This window comes from Salmo salar, chromosome 10 (genome assembly GCF_965601325.2).
Source record: "Salmo salar chromosome 10, fSalSal1, whole genome shotgun sequence".
Taxonomy (NCBI): domain Eukaryota; kingdom Metazoa; phylum Chordata; class Actinopteri; order Salmoniformes; family Salmonidae; genus Salmo; species Salmo salar.
This window is the reverse complement of record NC_138300.1, coordinates 10010835-10029040: the sequence shown is the minus strand read 5'-3', so window position 1 is coordinate 10029040 and position 18206 is coordinate 10010835. Positions and strand designations below refer to the sequence as shown.

At 41.7% G+C, this 18206-nt stretch overlaps 1 protein-coding gene across 2 annotated transcripts in view; it reads left to right on the top strand.

Moving 5' to 3' along the window:
- LOC106613480 (adhesion G protein-coupled receptor D2) overlaps positions 1-18206 on the top strand; it is a 149178-nt gene that overhangs the window by 11390 nt on the left and 119582 nt on the right. For both annotated transcript variants that reach the window (XM_014215752.3, XM_082956690.1), the window contains exons 5-10: positions 4185-4328; positions 11586-11691; positions 12034-12145; positions 12895-12950; positions 13107-13233; positions 15347-15450. In XM_014215752.3, the coding sequence (XP_014071227.3) occupies positions 4185-4328; positions 11586-11691; positions 12034-12145; positions 12895-12950; positions 13107-13233; positions 15347-15450 (649 nt within the window). The remainder of the gene's footprint in view (positions 1-4184; positions 4329-11585; positions 11692-12033; positions 12146-12894; positions 12951-13106; positions 13234-15346; positions 15451-18206) is intronic.

The window sequence follows — 18206 nt, the reverse complement described above, 5'->3', positions numbered from 1 at the left end:
ATGCACATTTGTGGCCTGCTGGAGGTCATTTTGCAGGGCTCTGGCAGTGCTCCTCCTGCCCCTCCTTGCACAAAGGCGGAGGTAGCGGTCCTGCTGCTGGGTTGTTGCCCTCCTACGGCCTCCTCCACGTCTCCTGATGTACTGGCCTGTCTCCTGGTAGCGCCTCCATGCTCTGGACACTACGCTGACAGACACAGCAAACCTTCTTGCCACAGCTCGCATTGATGTGCCATCCTGGATGAGCTGCACTACCTGAGCCACTTGTGTGGGTTGTAGACTCCGTCTCATGCTACCACTAGAGTGAAAGCACCGCCAGCATTCAAAAGTGACCAAAACATTTGCCAGGAAGCAAAGGAACTGAGAAGTGGTCTGTGGTCACCACCTGCAGAACCACTCCTTTATTGGGCGTGTCTTGCTAATTGCCTATAATTTACACCTGTTGTCTATTCCATTTGCACAACAGCATGTGAAATTTATTGTCAATCAGTGTTGCTTCCTAAGTGGACAGTTTGATTTCACAGAAGTGTGATTGACTTGGAGTTACATTGTGTTGTTTAAGTGTTCCCTTTATATTTTTGAGCAGTATATTTTATATGACATACATCATTTTTTTGTTTAAATCATTTGTAAAGTAACAATTTCTGCTAGTTAGTTTTTGCAACCATGTAGGTTTTAGCTTGCTTGAGCCTAACTGAGGAGTGTTAATTCACCTGTTTACATACATGTTTCATTTTAAAACATGTATCTTACAAAGGAGTTGTTTAATCTAATTGCTTAACTTATTATCTGTACATGGAATTGTATTTGTTTTGTTTTTTACAATTTTTTTCTAATCTTTACAGGAGTGTCACGGGCACTATCTGATGTGTGGAGACATTTCACTGCAGCTAATGTAGAAGGAAAAGCAGTGTACATTTGCAAATACTGTGCCAAATCATATGTGAAGAATGCAACAAAGATGCAGAATCATCTGGCCAAGTGCATAAAGTTTCCTCAGCATTCACAACAAGCAACCTCTGACAAAAGTCCCTCTACTTCTATTTGAGGTGATAATGCTGAATCAGACACCTTATTGATAGCAACAGCTCATGGTCCTCCTGGAATCAGAAGTTTTTTTGACTCAATGGAGGAACGTAGTCAGAGAAATGCTGATGAATGTCTTGCTCGAGCTGTGAATGCAACTGGTTCACCTCTGATTAACTACATCATCTCCACCCCTCAACCAGCATTCTACAAGAGCACAGACACAAGGGACAACAGACACACCGGTCTCTACATTGCAGATAAGCTGAAGGCAGCCATCAATGACCTTGGACCACAGAAGGTATTTGCAGCGATGACAGACAATCCTGGGAACATGAAGGCTGCTTGGTCTAAAGTGGAGGAGTCCTTCCCTCACATCACACCCATTGGCTGTGCTGCTTATGCATTGAATCTGCTCCTCAAGGACATAATGGCACTGAAAACAATGGATACACTCTACAAGAGAGCCAAGGAAATGGTTAGGTATGTGAAGGGTCATCAAATTATATCAGTAATCTACCTCACCAAGCGAAGTGAGAAGAATAAGAGCACCACATTGAAGCTGCCCAGCAACACTCATTGGGGTGGTGTGGTCATCATGTTTGACAGTCTCCTGGAGGGGAAGGAGTCTCTCCAAGAAATGGTCATGTATGTCACAGTCTGCCGATATGGACAGCCCCATCAAGAGGATCCTCCTGGATGATGTATTCTGGGAGAAAGTGGTAAGCAGCCTGAAACTCCTGAAACCTATAGCAGTAGCCATTGCACAGATTGAGGGAGACAATGCCATCATGTCTGATGTTCACTCTGCTTGCAGATGTATGAGAAGAAATCCATACTGCTCTGCCCACTTCACTGTTGCTCCAAGCAGAGGAAACTGCAGTTCTGAAATACATCAAAAAGCGTGAAGACTTCTGCCTGAAGCCCATACATGCCGCAGCGTACATGTTGGACCCCAAGTATGCTGGCAAGAGCATCCTGTCTGGTGCAGAGATCAACAAGGCCTATGGTGTCATCACTACCGTGTCTCGCCACCTTGGCATGGATGAGGGCAAGGTTCTTGGCAGTCTAGCGAAGTACACTTCCAAGCAAGGGCTTTGGGATGGAGATGCAATATGGCAGTTGTGCCAACATATCTCATCAGCCACCTGGTGGAAGGGACTTTGTGGATCTGAGTCTCTTTCCCCTGTTTTTCCCCCTCTTTCCCCCATCATCCTCCAAATCCCACCAACATCAGCCGCCTCAGAACGCAACTGGTCCTTGTTTGGGAACACACACACCAAAGCATTCAACAGGCTGACCAATAAAAGGGTTGAAAAATTGCTATCCATCTGGCCAAATTTGAGGCTTTTTGAGCCTGTCAACGAGCCATCCCAACAAGGTTGGAAAGTGACAATGAAGATGAGGCCTCAGAGTCTGATGTTCAAGAGGTGGACATTGAGGAGGTCCAGGGAGAAGATATGGAAGCCTGAGAGGAAGACAACCAAAGCTTTAGTTTCTAGACAGATGTATGTTGAAAACGTTTTTGGGAAATGCGATGGATCATTGGGGATCATTCTGTATTCCCTTTCTTTTGTTGTTCAGTGAAATCATCCCATGTGAAGAGTCAACTCATTTAATTAAAGTTCAATTCATAACTAAATTGTTTTTTTTATTTCTATTAGAAGGATTTAATTATTTGAAATAATGTCTACTTATGATAAGGTAAAAGGTTTATGTTTCTGTCTCCATATGATATGGTAAATATATCCAATGCAAAAAACATTACATTTAAATGGTATTCATATTAAGTTGCAACTTTTTCCGTTAATTCCCATTTATTCCCGTTAATTTCCACAGAAAGTTTCCACTGAGTATTTCCCAAAAATGTGCAACCCTAGTGGTCCCTCTGCGTACGCTCAAACCAGTGTGATTTAGAATGTTTATTTAGAACGTCTAGTTTCGATTGACGCAACAGTCAGCGTTTGAGCTGGCCACACTGTTTTTTCACAGAAACATTTTCCACAAACACAGTCCTCACAAAGTTATGTCCTGATTGTGACCAGGTTATTTTTGGATGTAATGTTCAGACATTCACAATCATCCAAACCGGAAAATGTAGGCTACATTAGTCCTAGTGCTAACTTAGGAAAGATTGACATAACACATGCGTTCATATTTAGCTAACTCTCGGCTGACAGAAACCCCAATATGAATTAGCTTTTATTGAACCTTTATTTAACTGGGCAAGTCAGTTAAGAGCAAATTCTTATTTACAATGACTGCCTACCCCGGCCAAACCCGGAGGACGTTGGGCCAATTGTGCACTACCCTATTGGACTCCCAATCACGGCCAGATGTGATGCAGCCTGGTTTCGAACCAGGGACTGCAGTGACGCCTCTTGCACTGAGATGCAGTGCCTTCGGGAGACAAGAAGAGGAGACAAGATGAATTTGGTCTGTTTTGAAGGGGGTGTGTCGTCTACTTCACCTCATTATATAACACCATTGGTCTAACAGACGTTTACGTGACACCAAGAATGCATTGTATAATGTCAACAAACATGGTGCAACACATAGCTGGCAAATAGCTTAGCCTTATCTCATCGTAATCAGTACAACCTTCAAAAAAGTATTTTGCACACATCATAGGTGTCCATTAAAATCTATGCAATTATCGGAAAGTATTATTTTTCACCAGTACTGTGAATAAAACTGTTAATACTTTATGCTCCATACATACATACTGTAGTATGTACATATAGTAGAAACGACAACACGATAGAATACCTCATGAAGCTGGTTGAGAGAATGCCAAAAGTTTGCAAAGCTGTCATGAAGGCAAAGGGTGGCTACTTTGAAGAATCTAAAATAGATTTTGAGTTGTTTTAACAGTCTTTTTGGTTACTGCATGATTCCATATGTGTTATTTCATAGTTTTGATGTCTTCACTATTATTCTTCAATGTAGAAAATAGTACAAATAAAGAAAAACCCTTGAACGAGTAGGTGTGTCCAAACTTTTGACTGGTACTGTATATTTTTGATACCTCAAATAGCTAAATGATCCTTGGTATGATCATCTTAAAACAATTCCATATTTTAGCACGAGTCCAATTTGTCTGTAATGTTCCTGTATTACTTTATAGGTATCCAATTTCCCTGTATGTCCTTTGTTCCCAGATGTGCACGTGGAGGCACGGAAGCTGTCCCAGATGAGCTGCAGCTGTGTGTTTAAACCGTCAGTGTTTGGCGGCCACAGTAGCGGTAGTGGCCAGGACGAGCTGCTCATCCCCGACACGGAGGTCCAGAGACTACATGACTTGGGTAACACTCATTCATGCGGATGAACACACACACACACACACACACACACACACACACACACACACACACACAGACACTCACACTAAGGTTTAATTCTAGAACCGCTAGAGAACGTTGCCTATTGCCTATTTTTGTTTCCCTTACAATAAAAACATTACAGTGTAATCCATTTGATCAACTTTATTTGTAGATTCGATTAGTAATAGAGTTATAGTAATTAATAAAGTCCAGTTACAGCTTCTTTTGACAAAGTAGAAGTTAAAAATACAATAATAATATAGCCAGCCAGGTACACAGGTGAAATGATTTGCCGTAATCCTAAACAAAAGCACCAGTGCATGAACAATTGTGAAGGATGAATTGCATTCATTAAAACCTGTTGGGGCTAGGGGGCAGTATTTTCACGGCCGGATAAAAAACGTACCCGATTTAAACTGGTTACTACTCTTGCCCAGAAATGAGAATATGCATATAATTAGTAGATTTGGATAGAAAACACTCTAAAGTTTCTAAAACTGTTTGAATGGTGTCTGTGAGTATAACAGAACTCATATGGCAGGCAAAAACCTGAGAAGATTCCATGCAGGAAGTGGCCTGTCTGACAATTTGTAGTCCTTCTGTTGCATCTCTATCGAAATTACAGCATCTGTGCTGTTACGTGACGCTTTCTAAGGCTTCCATTGGCTCTCTAAAGCCCTCAGAAAGCGGAATGACCTGTCTCCTGTCTCTGGGCAAAGTACAGCAGAAGAGTTTGTAAGTGGCCTGCCTGGGGACAGTGACACTGGAGATGCGTGGTCACAAGACTTCGCCATTTTTTAAAATGTCACTCTTTGAATGAATACAACATTGTCCGGTTGGAATATTATCGCTATTTTACGTGAAAAATAGCATAAAAAAAGATTTTAAACAGCGTTTGACAAGCTTCTAAGTACGGTAATGGAATATTTTGAATTTTTTTGTCACGAAATGCGCTCGCGCGTCACCCTTCTGATAGTGACCTGAACGCACTAACAAAACGGAGGTATTTGGATATAACTATAGATTATTTGGAACCAAAACAACATTTGTTGTTGAAGTAGAAGTCCTGGGAGTGCATTCTGACGAAGAACAGCAAAGGTAATCCAATTTTTCTAATAGTAATTCTGAGTTTAGGTTGTCCCAAACTTGGTGGGTGTCAAATAGCCGTGATGGCTGAGCTATGTACTCAGAATATTGCAAAATGTGCTTTCGCCGAAAAGCTATTTTAAAATCTGACATAGCGTTTGCATAAAGGAGTTCTGCATCTATAATTCTTAAAATAATTGTTATGTATTTTGTCAACGTTTATCATGAGTAATTTAGTAAATTCACTGGAAGTTTTCGGTGGGTATGCTAGTTCTGAACATCACATGCTAATGTAAAAAGCTGGTTTTTGATATAAATATGAACTTGATTGAACAAAACATGCATGTATTGTATAACATAATGTCCTAGGAGTGTCATCTGATGAAGATCATCAAAGGTTCGTGCTGCATTTAGCTGTGGTTTTGGTTTTTGTGACATATATGCTTGCTTTGAAAATGGCTGTGTGATTATTTTTGGCAGGGTACTCTCCTGACATAATCAAATGTTTTGCTTTCGCTGTAAAGCCTTTTTGAAATCGGACAACGTGGTTGGATTAACAAGAGTCTTATTTTTCAAATGATGTAAAATAGTCATATGTTTGAGAAATTTAAGTTATAGCATTTTTTAGGTATTTGTATTTCGCGCCACGCGATTCCACTGGCTGTTGACTAGAGTGGGATGCTAACGTCCCACTGGCCCAGAGAGGTTTTAATATTTGTGGAAATACTGTATATTCATGACAAGATATAAAAACACACATTTTTTGATTGTATCGGACACTTGCGTGCCTTTACGCATGAATCAATCTTGTCTTCTCTTTATGCTTTGTTTCCACAGTCAGCACACAGCTTCGAGGCTTTGTGTGAGCAAGCCCCACAAACAAATCGGTTGCACTGCACACAGTTTTCATGGGCCTTGTTTTGTGTGTCCCTGCTGCAGGTGTCGCATAACCTCTCTGTAGAGGTTGTGTGGCATGGTCTCTCCCAAAACAAGTCCACCCCAAAACTATCAGAACAAAATTCCTCAACATCCATGCTCTTTCCGCCGTACGCCCCGTGGGCATACAAGTGTGCAATAAATGCTTACAGTTCATCCTTAGACATGTCCCAAAATACTGTTTCCTTTTTTGTGCATATGAGCAACAGTACAATCTCTGATGCACTGCGACATCTGCATGTCACATAAGCTCATCACTCTTTTCTACCCAAACCGTGCCATCCCTCCCAGACTCCTGTCTCACCGTGGCAGTTGGGATCACCATCTCAGTTGACTCTGTTCTGGTTTTTCTGCGGCGAGACTCAGGCATCGGAGGCAGAGAATTGAAGTCAAAATCAGAATCAGATGAAGACTCTTCATCAGCAAGGTCGATTTTAAGCTCAATATCTGATCCTCCACCCGGCTCCAAATCTAAATTCTGCAGTATTCGCAATGCTGTCAAAACGTGAAAGAGAATGGTATCAACCCGCAAGGCGTGCGTTCAAATGATTAACATGAGCGCCAACGCTGATGAATAGGCATAACAGAAATTCATCATTACACTTTTGTTGTTCTAAATTAAACCAACCTCTTCACCCTCATCATTCAGGTAGGCCTAATTTAAATTTGATTGTGAAGTAACTTGCACAATTATCTCCCATTCCATCCATTTGTCATTCATTCAGTGGGCTGGCATCGTTTGCTTTGCTGGATAGAGTCAAGGATATGTTTAGCATTATTCTAAAGGCCTACTGCAACATGTAGCATGTTTTCATTTCCCTTACAATACATTTGATTAGTAATAGAGTTATAGTAAATAAAACAGTCCCATAACAGCTTATTTTTACAAAGTAAAATGTACAGTTGAAGTCGGAAGTTTACATACACCTTAGCCAAATACATTTAAACTCAGTTTTTCCCAATTCCTGACATTTAATCCTAGTAAAAGTTCCCTGTCTTAGGTCAGTTAGGATTACCATTTTCTTTTAAGAATGTGAAATGTCAGAATAATAGTAGAGAGAAAGATTTATTTCAGCTTGTATTTCTTTCACCACATTCCCAGTGGGTTAGAAGTTTACATACACTCAATTAGTATTTGGTAGCATTGCCTTTAAATTGTTTAACTTGGGTCAAACGTTTCAGGTAGCCTTCCACAAGCTTCCCATAATAAGTTAGGTGAATTTTGGCCCATTCTTCCTGACAGAGCTGGTGTAACTGAGTCAGGTTTGTAGGTCTCCTTGCTCGCACAAGCTTTTTCAGTTCTGCCCACAAATTCTCTATAGGATTGAGGTCAGGGCTTTGTGATGGCCACTCCAATACCTTGACTTTGTTGTCCTTAAGCCATTTTGCCACGACTTTGGAAGTATGCTTGGGGTCAATGTCCACTTGGAAGACCCTTTTGCGACCAAGCTTTAAATTCCTGACTGATGTATTGAGATGTTGCGTCAATATATCCACATAATTGTCCTTCCTCATGATGCCATCTATATTGTTTAGTGCACCAGTCCCTCCTGCAGCAAAGCACCCCCACAATATGATGCTGCCACCCCCGTGCTTCACGGTTGGGATGGTGTTCTTCGGCTTGCAAGCCTCCCCTTTTTCCTCCAAACATAACGATGGTCATTAAGGCCAAACAGTTCTATTTTTGTTTCATCAGACCAGAGGACATTTCTCCAAAAAGTACGATCTTTGTCCCCATGTGCAGTTGCAAACCGTAGTCTGGCTTTTTTATGGCGGTTTTGGAGCTGAGACTTCTTCCTTGCTGAGCAGCCTTTCAGGTGATGTCGATATAGGACTTGTTATCGACATCACCACATTTTATACCTGTTTCTTCCAGCATCTTCACAAGGTCCTTTGCTGTTGTTCTGGGATTGATTGCACTTTTCGCACCAAAGTGCATTCATCTCTACGAGACAGAAGGCGTCTACTTCCTGAGCGGTATGACGGCTGCGTGGTCCCATGGTGTTTATACTTGCATACTATTGTTTGTACAGATGAACTTGGTACCTTCAGGCGTTTGGAAATTGCTCCGAAGGATGAGCCAGACTTTTGGGGGTGTACACTTTTTTCTGAGGTCTTGGCAGATTTCTTCTGATTTTCCCATGATGTCAAGCAAAGAGGCACTGAGTTTGAAGGTAGGCCTTGAAATACATCCACAGGTACACCTCCAATTGACTCAAATAATGTCAATTAGCCTCACAGAAGCTTCTAAAGCCATGGCATCATTTTCTGGAATTTTCCAAGCTGTTTAAAGGCACAGTCAACTTTGTGACCCACTGGAATTGTGATACAGTGAATTATAAGTGAAATAATTTTTCTGTAAACAATTGTTGGAAAAATTACTTATGTCATGCACAAAGTAGATGTACTAACTGACTTGCAAAAACTATAGTTTGTTAGCAATACATTTGTGAAGTGGTTGAAAAACATTTAATGACTCCAACCTAAGTGTATGTAAACTTCCGACTTCAACTGTAAAAGAGAATGGTATCAACTCCCAAGGCGCGCTGTCAAATGATTTGCTGCTGATAAATAGGCATAACACAAACTCATCATTACACGATTGTCTTTCTAATTAAATCAACCTCTTCACTCTCCTTATCATTCAGTTAGGCCTAATAAATTCAATTGTGAAGTATCGCCCATTCATCCATTTGTTTTTCTTTTTTTTTTCTTTTTTTTTTTACCTTTATTTAACTAGGCAAGTCAGTTAAGAACAAATTCTTATTTTCAATGATGGCCTAGGAACAGTGCCTTGTAACTGGCTTGTTCAGGGGCAGAACAACAGATATTTACCTTGTCACCTCGGGGATTCAGTGAAGAGAGTATGACGCATTAGCTTCTGATTGGCTGGGCCTGGGTGGGTGGGTCTGGCTTCGAAGTGGGTGGGCCCATTCCCTCCTAGGCCCACCCATGGCTGCACTCCTGCCCAGTTATGTGAAATCTATAGATTACGGCCTAATTAATTTCAATTAACTGATTTCCTAATATGAACTGTAACTCAGTAAAATCTTTGTTGCACATTGCGTTTATATTTTTGATGAGTGTAAAATGGCTCTTAATACCTTTCTGTTTGTGATTTCTAAATCCTGACAAATGAGCAGTGTAAAATACAAACAGGACAATTCAGGGAAGGAGAAGGACATTTTTTGGAGGGCATTTTTATTTTATTTGCAAAATCAAACGTCAGTGGTCATTGGCCTATGGCGGATCTAATGTCAATGGCGAGAACCGGTTTATTGAGATTTACTGGGATTTCCCGCCCAAACCCACTCCCTTTTTCTGGGATAAATAATTGTGAGAAACCAGTTAACTATAATAAATTATTTCTATGAACAGCGTGACGTGAAATGGAACTATGCAATGTCTAAATCTGTATTCATACAGCCTTCTCTGCTCTGCTATCTGCATTATTAATAATAAACGCTCAGGGTAGGGGTGTGTGTGTTATTGTAGCCTACCGTATATACTTACACAAAGTCACCATGAATTCAAAGCTCACTCATTGTTTATGCTGAAACTGTACACATGACCTTGAAATGCAGTTAATACGGTTACAAAATTGGCTCCAACTTTTGAGCTACCGGTAAGCCTCAATCGTGTGTGATTGCGGCCTGAGTATCCCATTGGTTCCTGCATGATCCCCCTCTTTGAGCACGCCATCTTCATGCTTGTGTGACACTTTTGATTTTCTGGATTTCCCCTGATTGTCTATACGATTAAAATGTGGGTCCAAAGGGAAATAAAACTATTATCTGAGTTTTCTGGGGGCGGAGGACACTGTCTACCTGTGTCCTAGCTAGCTACTGTTGTCATCCCCGACTCATCTTCTGTGGGGTTTATCGACGGTTGGCATCCAACGTTACGGTGCATTACCGCCACCTACTGTACTGGAGCACCCCCGCCTCCCTCTGTGTACTTAAAAATGGACCAATAGAAGTATAAAGAGGGATTCCTGCAGATGTAGGAATGCCCACATACAGTAACGCTCCGAATTGTGAGACGCAATTACACCCTTCTCATAGGTCTACCTTCTTTTATTAATTAAAACAAATGCCGTCTGTGGCAAAGCTTTACAAAAATGAATGCCAACGAGGCCGCATGCAAAACCGAGCCGCTGAAAATCCAGTCAAGAAATGTAGCCTGTTTGAACCAACAAACAACCGGTCACGATCGCCACAATCTAGGCCACCTCCGTGGAGGCCGAGAGTGCTTTCTCAGCCTGTGCTTTTTGAGAGCCCACTTCAGCAGAACACTTTTTAGTTGAGCAGGTGCGGTCTATAGCCTATGCAAATTGTTTTGTTTGTTTGTTTGCTACAGGGTAGGGCTACCAGGTTATTTTACATAACCTATAGCCTAAGTTTGTGTGTAGAATGTTATTTTGCGTTTGGCTGGTCTTGAGAATCAGTCAGCTACAATTACGGTTAGGCCTACTTACACATAGTTAGGCTTACTCTGTTTCTGACCAAGTCTGTTTTTCATGTTGAAAATAAAAGTCATAATGGAAAAGAATAATGGCTGGGTCTTCACTTGTTTATTGAATTTTTTATATAGTCAATGTTTGTGTAACCAAGAGCTCACATTCCACTTATTTTATGCTGTGACTAAATACATTTTTTGAACAAAACCTTCAGAGATGATCATATACTTTATTGCTAGAAAAGTGTGGTAATAAGTAAATTGTTAGCTTTTATGTGTAGCGGAAAATCAAATATGTTCCCTCTGACAAAATCACCACAGTAACCAAAGTAAAAACAGCCACAACCTTCCCAAATTCTCCCGATAGCAATGAACAAGGAGAGAGAAAAGGACCAAGCTGCATCGTTCAGTCAAAGCTAGGCTACAGCAAATGTAATTTTCACTAGACCGTATTAACCCCATTATATTTTAAGAGTCAGCCAACAATGCTTCATATTCCTGTTAAAACTAGGCTACATCAACAAAATAGTGTGGTGACTTTGAGAGCACTTTGAGTTGGTTAAATTGCGACAAATACAACAAGAAATCGTTAGATGAATGTGTATATTTCTCCATTTACAGTGGTATAATCATGTCAGATTTTTTTTCACTGGTCTTCCGGTTTGAACGGGAATAGCGGGAGACTCATTTAACTAACACTCGCGCATCAGTGTTGTATTTTATGATGACATTTATTTTATCACCCATTTTGTTTGGCAGGTCACAAGGAAGTGATGTTCATCCATACGTACTACAGCCATCTCATGGAGATCCAGTCTAGGATGGAGCAGGACACTTCTCCAGTAGACCGGAGTGAAAACACAGGGTCTGGTTTCCTTACACCTCCAATTTGACATAGTAGAGAATGTATTCCAATACAATGAATGACCATGCTTTGACATAATTATGGTCAACTTTTCAGAACCTCAAGATCTTTTGGGGAATTAAAATGCTACACCTACATACAGTATGGAGAATACAAAGTGAATACATTATTGGATTATATCTGAATACAATCTTTATCAACTAGAAAAATGTAAAACATTTTTACACTTTATACTTCAGGTAGTCTGATCTTAATCGGATAAGATCTGACTTTGGTTGCCAACAAGCTCACATGAAAGGAAAGGCCTAAAGGTTACATCTACTCTATGATTGCTCCCCGCAGTGTCCTCCCTGGTCGCATGGCCACTGCAGTCATCTCAGCCACGGTTCGAGACCCCTTCAAGGCCCAGAACATCCCAGTGGCCATCCACTATACTTTGTCCTCCTCGCACGTGGTAAGATCAATGGCTGCATCCCAAATGGCACCCTATTTATTTTATAGTGCACCCTATTACCTTTATAGTCCTATGTGCCCATGTCAAAATTACTGCTCTATAGGGAATAGGGTGCCATTTGGGACATACACATTACTATATATGAAGGGGATAATGCCCACTGCTACACACTAGACTACTGCCTGCATCCTGATTCATACTATAGGGCCAACCTGAACCATAGAGTACTTACTGGATTGGATATTTTCATTTCACATTGTCCTTTCCAGCTCTGCTCCAGCAACTATGGTGATAAGTAACCAGGCCAGCCAGTGCGGCTTGGCTTGGTTCGGCTCAGTAGTGTGAAAAGGGTATACATGTATGGGTGTGTAGTGTAACGTTGATGTGTATATATTGTGTCTAGTGGGTGGTTCTCCTCCTACAATTTGATTCTCAAGTACCCCAGAATCTTTGGGTTTCACTAACAAATGGTGCAATTCAAACCAATCATGGTCATTTTTACAGTGGTTGGAGGTGGTTGGGAACAGGGTGAAGTAATGGTTGAAAGAAACATAACGTTGTTATAGAAACTCTACAATACAGTACGTGTCATTGATTTGACATCTATTCACAAAGTAAAGAGTTGGCCCAGGTCTTTCTAGTAAGTTCCCTGGCCCGATTCCGTGTTGCTTTTGGCGCGTCCTGTCAAAGGGTGCGAGGAGAGAGACTGAGAGAGTAAGAGGGTGAGAAACATCTGTTTCTTGTTCTAGGTGGAGTATTCGCAGCGAGTCACGCCTGTTTGCGTGTTTTGGAATTTCACCCTAATGTAAGTATGACCACACAGTGCAGCTAAGTCAGACGTCCCTCGAGTACATGTCAGTAGCGATAAGTCATAGCATAACGTTGCGTAGTGTTTGTATGTATGTATGTGTGTGTGCGTGCGTGTTTGTGTCATATTGATTTCTGGGTTTTTGTGCCACAGGACTGGGAATTCCAACGGCTGGTCCAGCGAAGGTTGCAGGGTGACTCACACGGGCTCTGATGTCACTTCCTGCTATTGTAACCACACCACCAACTTCGCCGTCCTGATGAATTACATGGAGTCCAAGGTAATGAATAGCATGGTCGTTCCACCAATTATGTGCCATTTGAGTAGTGTAACTTGGTGAGGAAAAAAAATAAATATTTTAACATTCTGTCATAAAGAGTACGTTCAACTATAAAAAAAACATGTTTTACCATCTCAAGAGGTTAAATAAAAAATAGTGCGTAACTGCCAAATAAAATAACAGGGTTGACCGTAACAATATTGACCGTAACAGTGTTGACGATTTAATCTTAAATCAGCCATAAATCCCCTTTTGACAGGCAGAATGGAAGCTTGTTGTGTGAATCAGGGAAGGGCAATTGAATGCAAGCTTCACAATATTTTTGTTATTGTTAAAACATTTCTAGCCTGTCGATTTATGGGTAACAGGGTTGATGTGTTACGCTCAACCCACTCAGTTTTCCACCACAAAACACCAGAAAATTGTCAAAAAGAGTAGAACCAGCTCACCTGCTTTTACACTGTGATTTGACTACTAGATGTTCAATGTTTCTTTAGAAAAAATATATTTTAAAAGGAACAGCTTCAGTTCAGTTTATGTAACAGGGTTGCCTTTTTTTTGCTCTCTTGAAATTAATCCCTAATCACGTCAAATACACTGAACAAAAATAAAACGTAACATGTAAAGTGTTGGTCCCATGTTTCATGAGCTGAAATAAAAAATCCCAGAAATGTTTCATACGTACAAGAAAGCTTATTTCTCTCAAATTTTGTTTATATCCTTGTTAGTGAGCATTTCTCCTTTGCCAAAATAATCCATCCACCTGACAGGTGTGGTATATCAAGAAGCTGGTTAAACAGCATGATCGTTACACAGTTGCACCTTGTGCTGGGTACAATAAAAGGCCACTTTAAAATGTGCTGTTTTGTCACACAACACAATGCCACAGATGTTAGAAGTTTTGAGAGAGCATGCAATTGGCATGCTGACTGCAGGAATGTCCACCAGAGCTGTTGCCAGATAATTGAATGTTCATTTTAATATCATAAACTGCCTCCAATATCGTGTTAGGGAATTTGGCTGTACGTCCAAGCGGCCTCAAAACCACAAACCACGTGTAGCCACGCCAGCCCAGGACCTCCATATCCGGCTTCTTCACTTGTGGAATTGTCTGAGGGTGGGTGGAGAGGGGCTGCTGATGAGTATTTCTCTCTGTAATAAAGCCCTTTTGTGGGGAAAAACTAATTCTGATTGGCTGGGCCTGGCTCCCCAGTGGGTGGGCCTGGCTGCCAAGTTGGTGGACCTATGCCCTCCCAGGCCCACCCATGGCTGCACCCCTGCCCAGTCATGTGAAATTCATAGATTAGGCACTAATGCATTTTTTAAAATTGACTGATTTCAAAATATGAATTGTAACTCTGGAAAATCTTTGAAATTGTTGCGTGTTGCATTTATATTTTTGTTCAGTATAAATAATAATCTTCAGAAATGACTTTGTCAAAGCAACAACATACAGTACCAGTCAAAAGTTTGGACACACCTACTCATTCAAAGGTCTTTCTTTCTTTTTACTATTTTCTACATTGTAGAATAATAGTGAAGACATCATAACTATGAAATAACACATATGGAATCATGTAGTAAACAAAAAACTGTTAAACACATCAAAACATATTTTATATTTGAGATTCTTCAAAGTAGCCACCCTTTTCCTTGATGAGAGCTGTGCACACTTTGTGGTGGTGGTATGTTTCGGTTCTGATAGCTCATCAAAGAATTGTGTACACATGCACACACACGCATGCATGCACGCACAACTCCAGCAACTGGTGGATTTGTAGCCAGGCCAGCGTAGTTCAGCTCTGCTCTGCTTAGTAGGGTATTATTGTTGTGTCAAGTATTCCTCAAATCAAGCTCATCTAAAGTCAGTCACTTGCACTTATTGCCATCAGACTGTTGCAAACTCGTATTGTGCCACATTGCCCAGTAGATGTCACTGTTAGTATGGAGAACCATAGGCCTCAGCCCATGTAGGAGTTAATCAGATATAATATAGACTTGTTCCTAGTGATCAGTACTCAGTTGATGATAACAAAACTTATCTGTTGACTGTGTTTTCACTGGCTTGTCCTACTGTGTGTATGCGTGTGTATGCTTTTCTCCCTTTCCCCAGTGGACTCAGGAGGAGGAGGATATTTTGACGAAGCTGACGTTTATTGGCTCTGGGGCCTCTCTGTGCGCGCTGGTGGTGACCTTGATGCTGTTCACCGTGCTGGAGTGAGTGTTTTATTAGCCAGTCACCTAGCTGATACTTTAAAAAAAACACCACCACTGTGAAACTGGGAAGAATTTGAGCCAACATGGCCTCATTGGAGACATTTGGTCTCTCTAACTTAGCTTCACCCTCCAAAGCCAGCATGGCCCATTTCTTAGTCAGCACTCACTGGAATATGATATTTTAGCCATGCAAAAGCAAACAACAACATTTACTTAAAGACAGTAAGAGAAAACAAACATTGTAAGCAAGCCCCTTTAAAAGCAATCCATCAGTAGCTACATTCACAATTAAACCTGATTTAACAGCAGAACTTCTCAACAGTAAGTTGCCACATCCAGAGTTTGAGCTTCTAACTCCATTTGAATTTATTAAATTCAGGAGATTCATTGAAGACATTTCTCATTATTTCCAATGAAGAGTTGTCTGAATTGAAATGGAATCGACCACAACCCTGGTCAAACCAGCCAACAACATACCATTGGCACCCTCATAGATATCATCCTAACCAACTTGCCCTCTAAATACACCTCTGCTGTTTTCAACCAAGATCTCAGCGATCACTGCCTCATTGCCTGCATCCGTAATGGGTCAGCGGTCAAACGACCTCCACTCATCACTGTCAAACGCTCCCTGAAACACTTCAGCGAGCAAGCCTTTCTAATCGACCTGGCCCGGGTATCCTGGAAGGATATTGACCTCATCCCGTCAGTAGAGGATTCCTGGTTATTTTTTAAAAATGCCTTCCTCACCATCTTAAATAAGCATGCCCCATTCAAGAAATTTAGAACCAGGAACAGATATAGCCCTTGGTTCTCTCCAGACCTGACTGCCCTTAACCAACACAAAAACATCCTGTGGCGTTCTGCATTAGCATCGAACAGCCCCCATGATATGCAACTTTTCAGGGAAGTTAGAAACCAATATACACAGGCAGTTAGAAAAGCCAAGGCTAGCTTTTTCAAGCAGAAATGTGCTTCCTGCAACACAAACTCAAAAAAGTTCTGGGACACTGTAAAGTCCATGGAGAATAAGAACACCTCCTCCCAGCTGCCACTGCACTGAGGATAGGAAACTCTGTCACCACCGATAAATCTACTATAATTGAGAATTTCAATAAGCATTTTTCTACGGCTGGTCTTGCTTTCCACCTGGCTACCCCTACCGCGGTCAACAGCACTGCACACCCCACAGCTACTCGCCCAAGCCTTCCCCATTTCTCCTTCTCCCAAATCCAGTCAGCTGATGTTCTGAAAGAGCTGCAAAATCTGGACCCCTACAAATCAGCCGGGCTAGACAATCTGGACCCTTTCTTTCAAAACACTTCTGCCGAAATTGTTGCAACCCCTATTACTAGCCTGTTCAACTTCTCTTTCGTGTCATCTGAGATTCCCAAAGATTGGAAAGCAGCTGCGGTCATCCCCCTCTTCAAAGGGGAGGACACTATTGACCCAAACTGCTACAGACCTATATCTATCCTACCCTGCCTTTCTAAGGTCTTCGAAAGCCAAGTCAACAAACAGATTACCGACCATTTCGAATCCCACCGCATCTTCTCCGCTATGCAATCTGGTTTCAGAGCTGGTCATGGGTGCACCTCAGCCACGCTCAAGGTCCTAAATGATATCGTAACCGCCATCGATAAGAAACACTACCATGCTGCCGTATTCATTGATCTGGCCAAGGCTTTCGATCACCACATCCTCATCGTCAGACTCAATAGCCTTGGTTTCTGAAATGATTGCCTCGTCTGGTTCACCAACTACTTCTCTGATAGAGTTCAATGTGTCAAATCGGATGGCCTGTTGTCCGGGCCTCTGGAAGTCTCTATGGGGGTGCCACAGGGTTCAATTCTTGGGCCAACTATTTTCTCTGTATACATCAATGGTGTCGCTCTTGCTGCTGGTGAGTCTCTGATCCACCTCTACGTAGACAACACCATTCTGTATACTTCTGGCCCTTCTTTGGACACTGTGTTAACAGCCCTCCAGACGAGCTTCAATGCCATACAACTCTCCTTCCGTGGCCTCCAACTGCTCTTAAATACAAGTAAAACTAAATGCATGCTCTCCTTCCAGACTCACATCAAACATCTCCAATCCAAAATTAAATCTAGAATTGGCTTCCTATTTCACAACAAAGCATCCTTCACTCATGCTGCCAAACATATCCTCGTAAAATTGACCATCCTACCAATCCTCGACTTCGGCGATGTCATTTACAAAATAGCCTCCAATACCCTACTCAATAAACTGGATGCAGTCTATCACAGTGCCATCCGTTTTGTCACCAAAGGCCCATATACTACCCACCACTGCGACCTGTACGCTCTTGTTGGCTGGCCCTCGCTTCATACTCGTCACAAACCCACTGGCTCCAGGTCATCTACAAGACCGTGCTAGGTAAAGTCCCCACTTATCTCAGCTCACTGGTCACCATAGCAGCACTCACCTGTAGCACGCGCTCCAGCAGGTATATCTCTCTGGTCACCCCCAAAGCCAATTCCTCCTTTGGCCGTCTCTCCTTCCAGTTCTCTGCTGCCAATGACTGGAACGAACTACAGAAATCTCTGAAACTGGAAACACTTATCTCCCTCACTAGCTTTAAGCAACAGCTGTCAGAGCAGCTCACAGATCACTGCACCTGTACATAGCCCATCTATAATTTAGCCCAAACAACTACCTCTTCCCCTACTGTATTTATTTATTTTGCTCCTTTTCACCCCATTATTTCTATTTCTACTTTGCACTTTCTTCCA